We start from the raw sequence: 17541 nt of genomic DNA, 5'->3' as shown, positions 1-17541 counted from the left end.
GTCAGATAACAAAGGAACTGGATGTTCCTTGCGCAAATCAGACAATCTGCCTCACATTAGCTTCGCTTATTCAATGATGTTAAGATGAAAGATCACTGGGAGGAGGGTTATGCACACTTGATGCTAGGCTGATGTCACACAGCATTGTTTCACCCATTAATCTTGCAACAAAGTTCCACAAATTACATCATAGTTTATTGTGACATGTTTGTAAACTCTCACAAGGAGATGTAGCACAATGACAGTCGGTCGTAAGACTAAGTCTATGTTACAGTAAGGGAGTTTCGATCACCTTAGCACTACAATAGTTTCGTGGAACAGACCCATGAATTCTAAAGGTGGGCCGTTGTATGGAATTAATACATGTCAAATGTTGATGTGTTCGAAGTATTATTCTGTTAAACCCAATTGGATTATGCTGTGGATCACACAATAGTGAAATATTTTTAAGAAGTTGTAAACGGCAAGTAATAAAAAAAATACTGAGCAAGGTCCCTTCACATACCTGAATATTCACTGACATTAATGTGTAACATAGCAATTACATGTTCTCTGAAAGGCATTGAACCTGCAGCATCACATTTATTGGCTTACACATGTCTTGTGTGCTTCCTGCAGCAGCATTTGAGACCTGAGTGGGTGAGTGAGTGAGTGAGTTTGGTTTTACCCTGCTTTCTGCAATATACCAACAATATGGCACGGGACACCAGAAATGGGTTTCAAACATTGCAGTTGAGACTTGTAGATACAGGTTTGTTTGTTGTTTAATGCTTCACTCAGCAATATTCCAATTATGTGACCATGGTCTGTAAATAATTGAGTGAGTGAGTGAGTGAGTGAGTATGGTTTTACACCGCTTTTAGCAATATTCCAGCAAAATCACGGCGGGGGACACCAGAAATGGGCTTCACACATTGTACCCATGTCGGGAATCAAACCCGGGTCTTTGGCGTGACGAGCGAACGCTTTAACCACTAGGCTACTCGACCGCCCCCGTAAATAATTGAAACTGGCCAGACAATCCAGTGATTGACATCATGAACATTGATCTACACAATTTTCACGGGTTGTAAATACCGGTGACAATATTAGAATGATAATGAAATCCATTCTCACAGTTGATTGAGGTGAGTGAGCTAATGTTAACCTATGATTAATTCAGAATGTGTCGGGCAAACCTGTGCTTGACATGAGCAGTCAGCCAACGGTTGAGTCACGATGATACTAAATCACCTGGATGCCAATCCATCAGTCAGCTGCTGCAACAAGCATAGGTTACTGAGGACTTGTGTCACCTTGGAATCCCCTTGAGAGGTTTAATTTCTTCCACTTCATACAACTTTTACAACAATGTACGGGTATTACTTAGTGCAATATTTTTCTCTTGGCCTTTATGTAACAACTAGTGGTGACTTTTTAAACCTGTTTGACTTTTCCAGTGTCATGAAAATGAACTTAGAAATATAGGTAACAAAGACCACTAAGTGAATCAACCAGAAACAGTTTCACCATAGATCTTCGCAGCACATGCTTAACTACAGAAGGCATCCTTACCAATGAATTATTGACTGAGTTTGTGCGGTTGCTAACCTTTGGTATTATGACTTGTGGAAACCTACGGCCGTGGTCAAGCCTATTACGAGGGAGAGCTCATGTTGCAGCATCAAATAAGAAATTTATGTCCTTATCTTAGCTAGGTGTTGCATATAGAGCTTTATATTCAATCAGGTTTTCAAGTCAAACTGTGGGTCAGGGATATCTCCTTTTGAAGTCAGCATCTATGTGAATTGATGGTGGAGGTGAGGCTTTAGCCTTAAACATTTCTGAATAAGGTCACGATGCATTGCCTGAAGATGGAAGCGATTGCCATGAAGCATGAATGTTTGGTAGAACTATGAATGTGGTTTTATTTCATCAAGTAAAGAAAAAAGGGAACACAAGTGGTGTGTGGTGGGATAATTAATTTATCAAGACCTAGGTAATCATTTTGCTATTTTTGAGCAATGAAATGCCTGGTTTAATGTTTAGATAGAATCTATGACGAGAGGGATGACTTCAACTGTCCACTAGGCAACTGTCCCTTTAATGTCCAATAATATGCAGGCAGCTCCAGGATTTTGAGTCCTCGATCGTTTAATAACTTTTGAGGTACAATCAAGGAAGCTCTTTCTGTGAAGATTTCAAAGAGCGCCATATGACTCTTTCTCGAAAGTTTTTTCATCAGGGTTCCAATATTCAAGGCCTTATTAAAGCTTTCCAAACATTTCATGGCAGACATGTTGAAGACATTTATAGATTTGACGCATCAGTGACCAAAATGATGTCTGATACAATTCCCTACTTTGACATGGACCATATGTTCCTGTGTTTTATCAGGGGAACAATTGACTTGCCTTTGCATGTGTTAATGACAGCCACCTCTCTATTGATTTGATAGAGACTTCAGGTGATTATGGAACATTATGGTTTTGTCCCTTATATTTACCAACAGAAACACTTTAAGAAAAGATTAGTTGGCATTCCGATGTGTTGGGATCCATACAGGACATGTATTGCTGGAATGGACAGTATGATGGTGGTATTTCCACAGCAATTGTAATCTAACCTTCATAATGTTCCTGAAAGACTGCTGTATATTTGCTGCCTAACATATTTGCACTAGATATTTGATAGGACACTAATGGGAAGCTCCAATGTAATGCAAAATCACCGCCTCTCAACCTTAATTCATGAAGTCAAACATGATTAAAACTAAAGAAAACATCAAGTCCACAGACTATTAGGCAATTATGGGGAAATGTTCCAAACCATGAGTAGTAAATATGAACCAAATAACCAAAGAAAAATCTAAACACATCTTTGATTATTACTTGTCAATAGGAGATTAAAAGATTCCTGTCAGTGAAATTATTGATTGAAACAATTTCATTCCGTGGAACAACTTCAAGAGCACACATCAAAGTATGTCCATTTTATCTGCAATTAACAGAATCTTTCAGACATGAAGCTTTTTCTGGAAGTAATGTTGACATTATGACAGTTGCTTTGATTTCTGCAGCAATTACAACCAATCACAGCAACAGCATCATCGTATCATACACATTCGTCCAGCAAGGACAATATGGCTTCAATGTAATAGGATGCCATGAAAGCCAGCTATCTCTGGGGCTGTAAACTAGGAAACAGGGATATTGCATATTGGACAAGCTCCGACTTTAATAAAACATGCATTTCCTGGGTGTATTTAAACAAATTACTCCACAGATCGCTTCCTGTGTAGATTTTATGTCCTCATCACTGTGCGACTTGTTTATTTTTCATGGAAGTTTAATCTGGAAAATTGCAATTGTTCTTAGCACTACAATTTTCTGTGATGACAGTCAATATTATATAGTCAGATCATTATGATGTATCCCATTTTAAGTGCTGGAAATTGTTTTGTAATATTTTTATCAAGAAACAATGATTTAAGTGCCCCTGCCTATCTGGTTAAGAGGAATGTGAATTATCGTAGTAGGAATGAAGGGAATATTGTTCATATATTTTTGAGGATAGGATAAATATAAAATTCAAATAGAAAGAAATGTTATGTATGTTTTTATTTCACCTTAAATGATTTTAGCTATCTTATCTTTGAAGCCGGTTATTATACCTCACCACAAAGTGGGGCAGGGGTATAGGAATGGAGTTTGTCCGTTCGCCTGTCCGTCCATTTCACAAAGGGGATAAATTTTTCTCAAAAACTACATAAGTCCACCCTGATGTTACTGCCCCTTGCTCCATGCTTTTTAACTTTAGAGCAAACTGCATGAAATGGGGACAAGTTTCCTCAGAAACAACTGAAGTTATGTGAATGTAAGTTTGAATGCATATCTAAGAGATACTTGTCAAGACAGAGTTCGAAAATTTGTCCCGTCAATTATTGTTTTACAGAGTTATGGCCCTTGTTCTGTTCTTTCAACTTAGTGCATAGTGTGTGGATCATTGCTCACAATATCTTTCACTGGATTTTAAGTGATCCATTCACATAATTTTCACCACTATTTTGCCCTTTACGCCCAATCATGGAATATGTTTGGGCAGATAATGGAGTCTGGTCATTCTCTGGATTGTCTCTGGAGTGTTGCAGTAAACAAAAATACACTCATAATGTGTAATGGTGTTACAATAGTGCCAAAGCTGACACTGTTAGGTTCTTCTCCTTCTTCTTCTCCTTCTTCTTCTTCTTCTTCTTCTTGTATCCAGCCTTGGAGAGAAATAAATTTCTCAGCGGGTGAATAAATCCCTTATACCCCACCACGAGCACATCAGGCTGCACATGGATTTCTGTGAGGCAGAATAAATCCCCTATACACAGCTTCGATGAAAAAAGCCGCACACTTTTTCCGAGTCAATGAAAGTCACGTGACATAGCACTGATAGCACTAATTCTGACTGTGGTTATATATTTCAGGTGTGACCATGACTACTTGGACATCTACACACAAATAAAGAGTGAACGGGAAACATTGAATCTCCTAGATGCTCAGCTGGCTGGTCGCTTCTGTGGAGATTTACTTGGGAGTTTACAAAACTTAATTGTGTCTACCAAAAATTTCATCGTCCTCTCCTTCTATACAGATGCTACAAAGGAGCATACCGGCTTCACAGGATACTATGAGTTCTTTGATGCTTGTAAGTATGTTAGTTCTTGAACTCAGCGAGGGCTCAGTTTTATTGAATGATGTTTGACTTTCCATTACTCCAGCTGCTTGCTGACCTAGCTCACAGCATTGAATTAAGTATGTGATAGATCAAGTAAAATCAAGGATGTCTGTTGGGTTGTTTACATGATCACCGGCGGTGGGGTTTGGGGTGGTGGTGGGGTCAGCACCATACCTGAGTTTGTGTCTGAGACATGCATCACTTTGGGCTTTCCTCCCACATTAAGCTGACACGCTGTGATATAACTGGAAAACTGTTAAAAGCAGCGTTAAACCAAACTCACTCACTTATGATCACTGGACAACTAAGGCAGTTTTGCAGGGGTATATGCAGGAAGGACTATATTATAACATCAAGAAATAACAGATGTGTTTCAATGCAGCAAATACATAACATGGCATATCACAAATAATATGTTATCAAACAGTTAATTACTCTTCATTCATGATAAAGTAGTCGCCATTTTGCCTGTGATAAATGTGAAGTCTTTATGTTCTTCCATTTTGATGTGATTCCACTCAATCTTAACTTCTTATGATTATGCCGTATCAAGGAAAATAGGAATTATCTATTTTCTCTGAACCTTGTAATCAGTGTGTTGTACACTCTTTCAAAATGTTAATTACTGATGAGACCAATTTGGACCATTATCCTCCATGTCAGGAGTACTGCAGGAGTAGTGCTGTGCCGCATCTGGCAATATATACTTACTTTTGCAAATTGTGTGAATGGTGCACGTGGGTGCTCCCGGTAGGGCAACACATGCTTATCCTTTTCGCAAACACCTGGTGTCATCACTGATTTTCAGTGATCCATTCATTTACTTTTCACAACTATTTTGCACTTTTTGGCAAATGGAATCTGTCTACACTGATCATTCTCTTGCATTGACAATACATGTTTCTTAAATGATTGTTACATGACTGAAGGGTACATCAATTTGAAAATAGAAAGAAAGGCGTCTTTGAAAGTAAAGAAAGTAGGACTTTGTTTTGTCTGATTCTAGAAAGATTCATGGAAAATAAAACAAGTAATCTAACTCAGAGAAGTACATGTGTATAATATTAGTATACCGATTTTTAAAAATATTTCCGAACTGATTAGCAAAAATGCTTATAAGCAAACCTTTGCTATCTGTTTGTTTTGTGTTCTTGAAAGAGTTTGGTGCCTTTATAGATTCCTCCAGAGACTGTTGTTGTTTATAGTTTTGTTCTCATAGGAAAACTGTTTTCAGACTTTAATTGTATGTTCTCAAAGAATTGTTCAGTTGAGATTGTGGTGCACCATTTTTTTTTGCTTTTGTGAAAATATAAAGATTCTTCAGGCCGCTGATTCACTTTGATTGTCAAATCAATAAAATAAGTAGACATACAATTTTTATGTGGCAAACTTAAGTTTGGACTGCATTAACAATTCTTTCTTGACCACATTTGTTCTCAAGTATGATTGCATGTTCCCTGGAACTTGTAGAAAGTATAGTCATACCTTGAGAACTCCAAAACTGTTAGTGTGGTAGGCAAAAAGGTTATTCTGTGGGAAATCATTGCTAGACCCCATTATTTATATATGTAAGTTATTCTGACCACAGTTCAAGCGAACACTGCAATGATTTAATTTTGTTTTCAAGTTTTGGCATTAAAAATTTGATCCAATATTATATTTGAAATGATTTCAACCATTGACATATTTTGATGAAACTTTTATTAATTATGAGTAAAGTAAATCTTACATGGATAAGATTTCTTATGGCAAACAGTTTGACAAGATGAATTGGTCTGTAGTCAGAAACATAGTAATCAACTGAAAAAAGTTGGTGTTTTGCTGAACTATTCAGAATGACATCCATACATTCTCTTCCTTATTCAGAATGCCTTTTTTGTTTTCATACACAATTGTGTGACTAAAGTTACAACTACAGTAATTTAACAAAGAGAAGATGATACTGACAAAATGTTATCATTGCTAAGGTTAAAAAAAAGTTTTTTAATGTTCATAGGTATCATGTTCAATTGCAGTTTGTGTTCATTGTTTTGGGATTGTTTGTCTTTTTGTTTAAAACAAATGGACATTGTTGCCATTACATCTGGACTGCAGACCTATTAAATGCTCCTAGAGACCAGATCATTTACAAATGTTAAAAGATGTTTGGCTGTTTTCTTTGATTGTAAGTAATCTTATTCCACACCTCTCCTTGTGAGTATCATTTTGTACAAGTTCGTTTGGTGAAAACAAATCTTTAGAATAGCTTTTTATTCAAACAGCATTTGAAAATTAATCTCTTGAATTCATTTCTTTACCAAAAAAAATTCTTTCTTTTAGTATTGAATTTGACACTGACCCATTTAAGTTGTCATTTTGAAAATACATTAAATTAGCCTGAATATATGTATGAGACTTTCATGATGGAGTGACTTATGTATAATACCTACAGAAAAGGGAAAGTTCCGTTGGTCTCATGTTTAAGGTCAATATGGCTAATGTTCATGTACACACATAATTTGTTCATGCAGAAGACACTGTGATGTTGGCTTTGGCAGCACTCATTTAAGTTTTGAGTTTATGGAGTTGACTTCGGGAGTTCAGACAACATTGAAGAAATAAGATTAAAAAAGTTTCAGTTTACTTTTACGTGATGACCACTTCTTTTGTGATTCATTTGAAGTATTATTAAATTTGACAAAAATTATACAAAATGAAGTAACTATTACCTTTTTCATATAATAATTGATCGAATGCATTGTATGTAGTCTATTATTAAGATAAGCCTTCACAGAACGGAATACATCAAAAGGTTACCGTCAAAATACTGGACATCCTGCTTTATAAAAAGATTTTCTTCCTGAAATAGACCAACCCAATACAAGTTCCCCCCAATACAATAAAATATTGAGCTACTCAAATTTATTATTATATTCTTATTTCATCCGACCAAAACTATTTGGTTAGCAAAATCAGTATCCTATAAGATGAAATAGATGTGCTAATGGTGTGATCATTGACTCAAACAACACTACTTTCCCAAGCCAGAGTGATGTGAAGTGCTCCTAATAATTGATATGTGTCAGTAGTTTCATAATTCTGGTCATCCATTAATCCCTGTGTTATATTGGAAAAGAGTGTCAGATATCCTTAATGGAATGGTAAGGTTTCATATTCATGTTTTTGGCTCACCTTGGCTAAAGGTCTAGTGAGCTTGGATTGTGGTGTGCTTGTCTGTTGTCCATTGTGTTCATGCTTACCCTTTTCATGAACACTTGGTGTCGCCACTGGTTTTCAATGATATATAAATATAATTTGCAGTGCAATTTTGACTTTTACAGCCTGTGGAATCTGTTTCTGAGACAGGTTATTCTCTGGCTTTAACATTTTATATTAGACAGCATCTCATCTGAAACATGGCATAGACCTTTCCATGGATGATGTCCTCGTTTACTGGATCCATAATTAAGTATTGCTGCCAACCCATCATTTGAAAGCCTAGTCATCTATGTCTGTAGATAGTGAAGGTGGTACAACATATATGTTTTGTTTGTTACTTATATTTTATAGTTGACACTTTCCACCTTGACCTTGCTCATTAACAGTGTTATACATACTGTTGCAGATTAAGTTACAATGTTGAAGGTTAACTGGTTGGTTGACAGTATCAAAGAGGTGAAATCTGGCATTATGTTTTGGTTTAACAATTATTTAATAAGTTAGGTTGATATTGATCAGCTAAATGACTAAGTGTAGGTAGGGGCAGTGGGGAGGCCTTGTGGAGAGAGTGTTGGATCAACATGCCAAAATTTGGGTTTGATAACCCAGACTGGAATAATTTTTGAAACCATGCAGAGTGATATGGCTTGGCTAATGCTGAAACTGAAGTAGAACAAGAAACTCTGGCTGGCTCACTGTGATGTAAGTGTAAAGCCAGGAACCAGGGCATGTATGTGGTTCATCTGCACCACTCTGTGTTGTCTTGCTGACTGTAGTGATGTGGTTCTGTCAGCCCGTTGTGAATAGATCCTATTATACTGCAAGTGTTTTAATAGCAACACTTTCACTCAATGGCTTAGTTTCCCAAACATCACAACTGTACATGAAAAATTTCAAGTCAACTATGTGAATTTATGAATGCATTATGGAGGCACATGTACCAGGTGAGCTTCAGTACTTTGGTGCTTTCTCCAGAATTTGACAACATGACTGACAATTGTACGATTCTCAATTCAACATCATTTTCACGTAATATCTTACAGCAATTCAGAAATTAAGAAAATAATTAATAGTATTTGCGCTGTAAGTATATACATGTAAGTTTATGTATGCTTTTTTCATCTGGCCACAATAATTGAAAATGTCATCCAAAATAACTCTCAAGCCTGTAACTTATAAAATGCAATCTGAATTGAACTGAAAATATACAGTTAAATGACATTTACAAAAGACACTTTTTATTATTTCTTCCCCCTAACACAGTAGTATCTTCACCCACTAACAGAATCTAGACTGTATGGATTGATTTAACAGTTTTCCCCATTCCAGCAGTATATGATATAGGAACAGAGGCGCCACCAGCCATGTGCGGCTACACCATCCGCAGCGAGAACAGGAAGACGGGTTTCATCATGTCCCCTACATTCCCCGGCATGTATGCAGACAACATGTTCTGCTACTACAAGCTGCAGGGCAAGGCCGGGGAGAGGATCAAACTCCACTTCATCGAGTTCTCCCTCTACCATGGAGAGGAATAGTAAGTTCATGGATTCTGGTGCTAGTTACAGATGGCCTGGGAATATGAGCGACACTTTTTTATTCTGTACAAGCTCAGGTGATGCGGTACCTGATGCACAAACTACTTGCAATTACTCTGACTGGATGTATCTCCTGGGAAGGCTCTTTGAGAGACTCGCGTTACGCTTTACTGTTTTCAGTGATACTTCAGGGAATAACAGTTTGAACTGTAATGTTTTTTGCCTTTCGTTTGGAATCAATTGGGTATCAGATTCACCCATTTGATAAGCGTCTTGAGAGACTTAACTACATTTGAATTCGAAATTAATTCAGGGTAAATGCACTATATCTTTAGTTTGTTTCTTATGAAGCAACATTGTGACATTCAATTTTAACATTTTAAGTCTTGAAAGGACAATCTATCTGATTCAAAAGTTGATCAAGTTTGATTTTACCTCCCAAGAGACAAGAGTGAGTGTTGATGGAAGGGTGCACAGTGCACCAAATATTTTATGAGAGCTTAAAGCAGTAGTGCTATCTTTTGTGCCTTGTTCTCAGTGTGAATGTGTTAGGGGCACAACATAGTTTACAGGGTTTAAACATATTCATAGAATTTGTATATTTGCCTGATGAACAAATAACTGGTACCACATAAACAGACACAGAATATATGGTTTACAATTGAAGAACTTGCAAAACACAAAACATATTTCTGGATTGTCATATTTGTATTTTTTTTAGGTATAATCATATATACAGAAATGCACTGTAGTCGCTTTGGGTCTTTGCAAGGTAGTTAGAAACTGGGATGAAGACATGAAACTTTCCTTGATAACTTCTTTATTGTTTGTAGCAGCATTGCAGGGCTTGCACCTTTCTAGGTACTGAGTCATCTTCCATAGCTACAACAGTAATCCCTGAAATGTGGCTACAGACAATAGTTGTTATCCATACAAGTTAAATGTCTTCATGTTCTGCCAACTTATATTAAATGTTGATCAAAGACTAGAAATTTGGAGGTCTTTCAGAAGATTATTTATATATATATATATATATATATCAACATCTTTACTTAAAAAATAAATGAATGGGAGTTAACTATTGTACAATAAAAAAATGACCACAAGTTGTTTATTTCTTATATGAGATATCAACATTATATACAGCCTCTTTAAGGAAGTAATTAAATGTACAAGCTATAATGATGATTCCCTAAATCTGACCTTGGCAATGTCAGACAAGTCTATTTCATGAACAGGTGGGCTAAGTTTGGTATTTCCCGCATATTCTTCCAATACCGATCGATTGTGAGTGTATGTTTTAATTTCTAGAAATAACATCATAATAGAACAATGTTTCATCGTGAAATAAACCATATTTCATTAGCCATCTTATGTTGATGAATAAAATATAATATTTCAGGCTAAGGATCTCTATGTATTTGTGTTCCTGTGAGATCATGTATGAAGATGGACATTTTGTATTCCAGTTGTCCATACGATTACGTGAAAATCTACGATGGCTATACAAATGATGCCCCTGTGATTGGCACGTTCTGTGGCAACTATGACAATAGCACAATTCTTTACTCTTCTGGAGAAGCACTGCACATAGAGTTTCTTACAAGTCAAGGGAGAGTGTTGTTTGACAAGCAGCCTCTTGAAAACAGTGGTGATTTAACAGTGCCAAGAAAAGGATTTAACATAACGTATAACTTCAGTGATCAGATTGTCAAGTTAGGTAAGTATGTCAATGTTTAACCAAGTATAAACATGTGCCTTGATGCAGTGAAAGGCACATCAGTTGCACAGTCAATCTGTAGTAGATAAACTTGTTTTACACTGAAATACGGAAATCCCTGGATCAGGTGGTCATTGGTTGATTGTGTCACTGAACCCTGATGTATGTGGATTGATGCTCACAATGTCATTCACTGGATTGTCTGGTCGAGTCTTGATTATTAACATGCTGCCATCAACTAGCTGGAATATTGCTGAGTTGGGTGTTACACAACAAACATATAATGTTGTAGTAGTGGTTGAAGTTAATATCACTCCAAAGACCAAGGTTTGAATTTCTAGGATGGATACAATGCGTGAAGCCCTGCTGTGATGTTACTGAAATATTGCTGGAAGCAGCATGAAACGCTCTCTCATTCATTCATTCATTCATTCATTCATTCATTCATTCATTCATTCATTCATTCATATTGAAATGGATAAGACCGTGGATAAAGTCTCTGCATGTTTTTTCTAACTACTTTCTTACACATTACTACTAAGTATGATCATTTCTATATTTGCCAAATTGTAGAAGAAACAAATGTTTCTATTTCAGACTTTATCCTACCTGATGCAGAACACTTAATAGGAACAGGTAGGTGGCAGTGTGTTAATGGAGCAACTCGGAAGTGATTCTAGGTCGGAGTCGGTCCCCAGTACTGTACGGGAGTTAAGATTGACATAGTGCTGCGACTATTGTAAGCCTGTGTTAAAGTATGGGAGTTAAGATTGTCTTAGTGCTACGACTATTGTAAGCCTGTGTTAAAGTATGGGAGTTAAGATTGTCTTAGTGCTACGACTATTGTAAGTCTGTGTTAAAGTATGGGAGTTGAGATTGTCTTAGTGCTACGACTATTGTAAGCCTGTGTTAAAGTATGGGAGTTGAGATTGTCTTAGTGCTACGACTATTGTAAGTCTGTGTTAAAGTATGGGAGTTGAGATTGTCTTAGTGCTACGACTATTGTAAGCCTGTGTTAAAGTATGGGAGTTAAGATTGTCTTAGTGCTGCGACTATTGTAAGTCTGTGTTAAAGTATGGGAGTTAAGATTGTCTTAGTGCTACGACTATAGTAAGCCTGTGTTAAAGTATGGGAGTTGAGATTGTCTTAGTGCTGCGACTATAGTAAGCCTGTGTTAAAGTATGGGAGTTGAGATTGTCTTAGTGCTGCGACTATAGTAAGCCTGTGTTAAAGTATGGGAGTTGAGATTGTCTTAGTGCTGCGACTATTGTAAGCCTGTGTTAAAGTATGGGAGTTGAGATTGTCTTAGTGCTACGACTATTGTAAGTCTGTGTTAAAGTATGGGAGTTGAGATTGTCTTAGTGCTACGACTATTGTAAGCCTGTGTTAAAGTATGGGAGTTAAGATTGTCTTAGTGCTGCGACTATTGTAAGTCTGTGTTAAAGTATGGGAGTTAAGATTGTCTTAGTGCTACGACTATAGTAAGCCTGTGTTAAAGTATGGGAGTTGAGATTGTCTTAGTGCTGCGACTATAGTAAGCCTGTGTTAAAGTATGGGAGTTGAGATTGTCTTAGTGCTGCGACTATTGTAAGCCTGTGTTAAAGTATGGGAGTTGAGATTGTCTTAGTGCTACGACTATTGTAAGTCTGTGTTAAAGTATGGGAGTTAAGATTGTCTTACTGCTGCGACTATAGTAATACCGCCCCTTACAGAGAACATAATATGTCCAAAGATGACTAGTTAAGGACACATTAACTTAAGTAGTTGTGGGATACATGAGACATGGGTTTCGAAAAGAACTTATGTTTCATGAATTATGACACAAGTTACTAGACTAACAAATTTAGGTTATTTCCTCTTTGGAAATATTGATATAATGTAAGTGGAAAGAACGAGAAGTTAATAGAAACATCAAGAGGTTTGTAGCTAAACATCAAGTATTAATCTTTTTCACATCAGAAATAGTATTAAAATCACAATTTTGTGTGACCTATTGAACTCAAAGTAGCTCAGCTAAAAGCAATTGGTTCTGAAAGCAGACATGAGATACTGTCTGATGTAGACAAAGTATATGAGGGCTTGGGTGTACCTTTCATTGATAATGTGTTGGTGACATTCAGAAGATAATGACAAAATTGATGAAAATATAATTTTGGTGAGCATGTCTTCTCTTAGAAATACTGTAGCATATTAAAGTATAGGTACAGCTAGTCTCTCTGACCCCAAAGCAAAAATATGCAAGTCTTGATTTCTTCAGTTTCAGAATGTGAAAGATTCTCTTGGCTCCTTTCTGTTATAAATTTTTAAACAATTTGAAGAAAAAACAACTTTCAGTCTTTTCATTTCGGAGACTATATTTTTAGTCTAAGGCGCCACTGCTGTTGCCATGACTACATTCATATGTCTTGTTTTTTATATCATTGCAGAATGTGACCAACGAATAATGAGTAAGCAAGAGACCAATGGCACAATAAAGTCCCCCAATTATCCGGCCTCCTTCCCTCAAAACATCACCTGTCGGTACTACCTGGATGGCCTTATGGACAGACAGCATCTGGAGAAAGCTAGGATATTATTCTTCGACTTCGACATACCAGGGAATATGCCTTAGTAAGTTGTGGACATGCAAGGTTTGTTGTTTGATTGATACCTGTAGTGGACGAGTAGAGAAGACACCAGTGACGCAGTGCACAAATCATCTGTTAGGTTCTATTGGATATCTATTATCTATTAAGACATACTACAAATATTGAAACAGTTTTCCTTCAAAATCTCATGTTATATTTCTTTAGTTGTTCTGACCTTATCACTCTTTGCAACAGTGTCAGATGGCTAAGATGTGTCATTTTATGTTTTCAGTTGAAACAGAATGGTATATTTTTTACAGATGTTTGTTTTATTTCTTTACACATTTTCAGAAGTTTGTGATCATAGTAATAGAAAAAAATATATTGTCACTGTAGCAATGTGAGCAATGTAACTCACCTGGATGTGTAGTCAGAAGTTTTGGAAAGCATATGAGCAAGATATGTTTATGGTGTACATTTGAGGCTTGGCAGAATTCTGCAATAGGTCACCAGTACCCCAATTAAGCTTATCACAAGATTCAACCAATGATTGTTGGGTGGTCACAATGTGCAAGCTGACTGACTGTGTGTCATGTAATGCCAATAGATGTGTGGGATATATATGGATTATTGCTGGTGTAGTTTGGATGGTACAGACAATAGACTGGAGGGATCTATCTGGATTATTGCTGGTGTTGTCTGGTCTGCATGGTACAGACTATAGACTGGAAGGATCTATCTGGATTATTGCTGGTGTCTGGTCTGCATGCTACAGACTATAGACTAGCTGAATATATCTGGATTGTTGCTGGTGTTGTCTGGATTATTGCTGGTGTTGTCTGGTCTGCATGGTACAGACTGTAGACTGGAGGAATATATCTGGATTATTGCTCCTATAGTCAAATCTGGTCTGCACAGTGCAGACTTTAGACTGGTGGGATATATCTGGACGATTATGACTGCAAATCAACATTCATTCACTCACTCCATACACATGCACAATGTTATTCTTATGACAATACATTGGACTATATGTAAATAATGTTTCAGTTGTGCACTTGGATATGTTGGTCTGAATGAGGATAGTCGCCTGAAGGATGGAACTGTGAAGGAGAAATTCTGCGGGACACTGCGACCCCCACCTCTGACGAGTCAAGGTCCCCGTCTAGTCCTGACCCTGGACACTCGAGGGGCCGTCCAAGGCGGGCGCTTCATGTCCAAGTACAAGTTTATTACAGGTAGGCAATCTAGTGTAGGAGACACCTACTGACAAGACTTTCTTTCTGCAAATCCATTGACATGTTTATCCATGTGAGTCCAGGTATCTGTTGGAAGGATTGAACATGTTTGGAATATGGTTGTTTGAATGGTAGTGCTTAGGGCCAGATATGTTCAGTATCTTTATTTAAGATATTTAATACTTAACATAAGAGGATTGAATAAGATGGAATCAGGTTTGTACTAGTTTTTTCATGACAGAAGTATTAGCTGAGCTGAACAATTTATTGAAGATTTGTATTGTACCAAATAGAAATAAGTAAATATAAAAACTTGGAAATGTGATGTTGCATGTTCAATGCCTACATGACATGCCTCTTGGCAAATGCCATACAGTCAACCCTTGTTGTGTTGCAATTCAAGGGTCAATTCAATTGTAGATATACTCATCCACATGTACTTCCTGATCAGTATTCCAACTTTCCTATCACAAACAACATGTCAGTGATCAAATAGATGACTGTTATGAATACCTTTTGCATGCTGAAAAACGAGCTGAATTTCACATCTCTTCATTCAATCATATTTCAGTTAAATTCCAGTTCACAATTTGTGTGTTAGGTTGATCAAGTCGATCCAGTTAGAAGTGATCTAGTTAAACCATCATTCTGTCTCCATGGTGTGATTCAGGGACAGTTAGTGTATCTATAGTATTCTTGAATACTTCCAGATTATATCAGCACCAAACAACAGTATGTAGTTTTCTGTATTTCTGTTATGGAGATCAAGTGGACTAAACAAGGGTTGACTGTAGACTTCTCTACTTTCAGTGTAATTAACAATTAGTTGTCATCTTCAGAATAATTTCTTCTTTTTATTCCAGATTATTCAATCCCAGGGACCCAGATCTCAGAGGGTCAGTCTACACTCTGGTCCAATCTGTTAATTCTGCAGCTATAAATAACAAATACAAACCTTTCATCTTTTACTCAATCCTCTAGTGTTATGTATTTGCTACCAGGAATTCAAAAAGGAGGCACACATTCCCCTCCTTATCCACCTGTAGTAAACACTGTAGAAAATTTGACGAAGTCTGTCTCTAATCACCACATGAACTATTTCAAACATGTTCAATCATTCAGAATAGATACCTTATTGCCATGGATAAAAAATAGTAAGTACACAATTAATTTGCTCACCTTTAAAACTCACCTTTAAAACTAACACGACACATTTTCATCCAGTGTAAAAACTGTCTTCTCAAAGTAGTTGTCATCTTCAGAATAATTTCTTCTGTTTGTTCCAGATTATGCAATCCCAGGGACTCCCATCTCAGAAGGCCAGTGCAAGTTCTTGTATGATGACACCAGTGGCCAGTCTGGGACATTCAATACACCACGTCACCCTGGCAACTACCCGACCGATCTCACCTGTGAATACATCTTCCGCCCTGGCCATGACGTCTTCGTTCTGATATCATTCGATACATTTGATCTAGATGCAAGACAACCGAACCAGCTGGGGTGTGTGAACCAACTAACCCTGTCCCTTTGTCATCTTGTTCACCTGACTGAAAGTCATGACCTGTTTGTTTGTCATCTGAACCAGTGAAGCTGAAACTTCACATACTTGTTTGTACCAGCCATGACACCCCCAATTTGTTCAAAGGTTCAAATCTGATTTTCAATTTGGCTGCCATGGAGGCAGACATTTTGTAAAACCTATTTATGAGCGCCAATTTTGAATGAAATTTGGACTTTGTTTAGTTGTTGTGGGATTCAGTACACAAGTTCCGTTTACTTACAACATGGCTCGTGCTCACAAAATCCACATTTTGCTCTGAAAATGTCTTCTCCTGAAATAGTAAGACTCAGGGAGTTGAACTTGGCATATATGTTTCTCATGATGGTGACATCATATTTTGTTCAAATCATTAAAGTTTATTGTTAGTCCTCAAACTGCTGACTACATATCCAAGTGAGCTACAGTGCCATTGTACTATTTTTTATATGTTTTAATTACTTGGTTTACAAATTATTTTCCAAAACAGTCAGGTCTGGGTTTTTTAGTCATCTCATAAAAATAATTATCTTGCAAGTGAAATAAAAACATGAGTAAAAGTATCTCTCCGATCTGGTTTCTTAAGTGATCTCATGGATAAAATTGTCTTTCAAGTGAAATAAATGCTTCAAATGTAAAAATGTATTAAAAGTTACCTGATAACTTCAAACAACTGATAACAAATTTTAAGATTTACCAGATTTGTGAAGTAATGAAAATCTTATTTTGGGATGATAGGGTGAAAGTGTTCTTTGATAGGGTGAAAGTGTTCTTTGAGAGGGTGAAAGTGTCCTTTGATAGGGTGAAAGTGTTCTTTGATAAGGTGAAAGTGTTCTTTGATAGGGTGAAAGTGTTCCTTGATAGGGTGAAAGTGTTCCTTGATAGGGTGAAAGTGTTCTTTGATAGGGTGAAAGTGTTCTTTGATAGGGTGAAAATGTTCTTTGATAGGGTGAAAGTGATCCTGGCAGCTAAGGTATGCATCTCTGTATATCAACTTCTGTCACCTTGGTCCCTTAGCTCTTGACCCTTTGGCAAT

The 17541-nt window shown here is 37.0% G+C and overlaps 1 protein-coding gene across 1 annotated transcript in view; it reads left to right on the top strand.

Moving 5' to 3' along the window:
* The window catches only part of LOC139473766 (cubilin-like), a 47495-nt gene that overhangs the window by 14635 nt on the left and 15319 nt on the right, over positions 1-17541 (top strand). Inside the window, exons 2-9 of the mRNA XM_071256516.1 lie at positions 4454-4674; positions 9232-9439; positions 10910-11160; positions 11758-11796; positions 13587-13770; positions 14778-14965; positions 15829-15861; positions 16252-16468. Coding sequence (XP_071112617.1) covers positions 9267-9439; positions 10910-11160; positions 11758-11796; positions 13587-13770; positions 14778-14965; positions 15829-15861; positions 16252-16468 — 1085 coding nt within the window. The 5' untranslated portion in view covers positions 4454-4674; positions 9232-9266. The remainder of the gene's footprint in view (positions 1-4453; positions 4675-9231; positions 9440-10909; positions 11161-11757; positions 11797-13586; positions 13771-14777; positions 14966-15828; positions 15862-16251; positions 16469-17541) is intronic.

Source organism: Haliotis cracherodii, unplaced genomic scaffold (assembly GCF_022045235.1).
Source record: "Haliotis cracherodii isolate W230 unplaced genomic scaffold, xgHalCrac1.p SCAF_3, whole genome shotgun sequence".
NCBI lineage: Eukaryota > Metazoa > Mollusca > Gastropoda > Lepetellida > Haliotidae > Haliotis > Haliotis cracherodii.
This window is presented reverse-complemented; position numbering and strand designations above follow the sequence as displayed.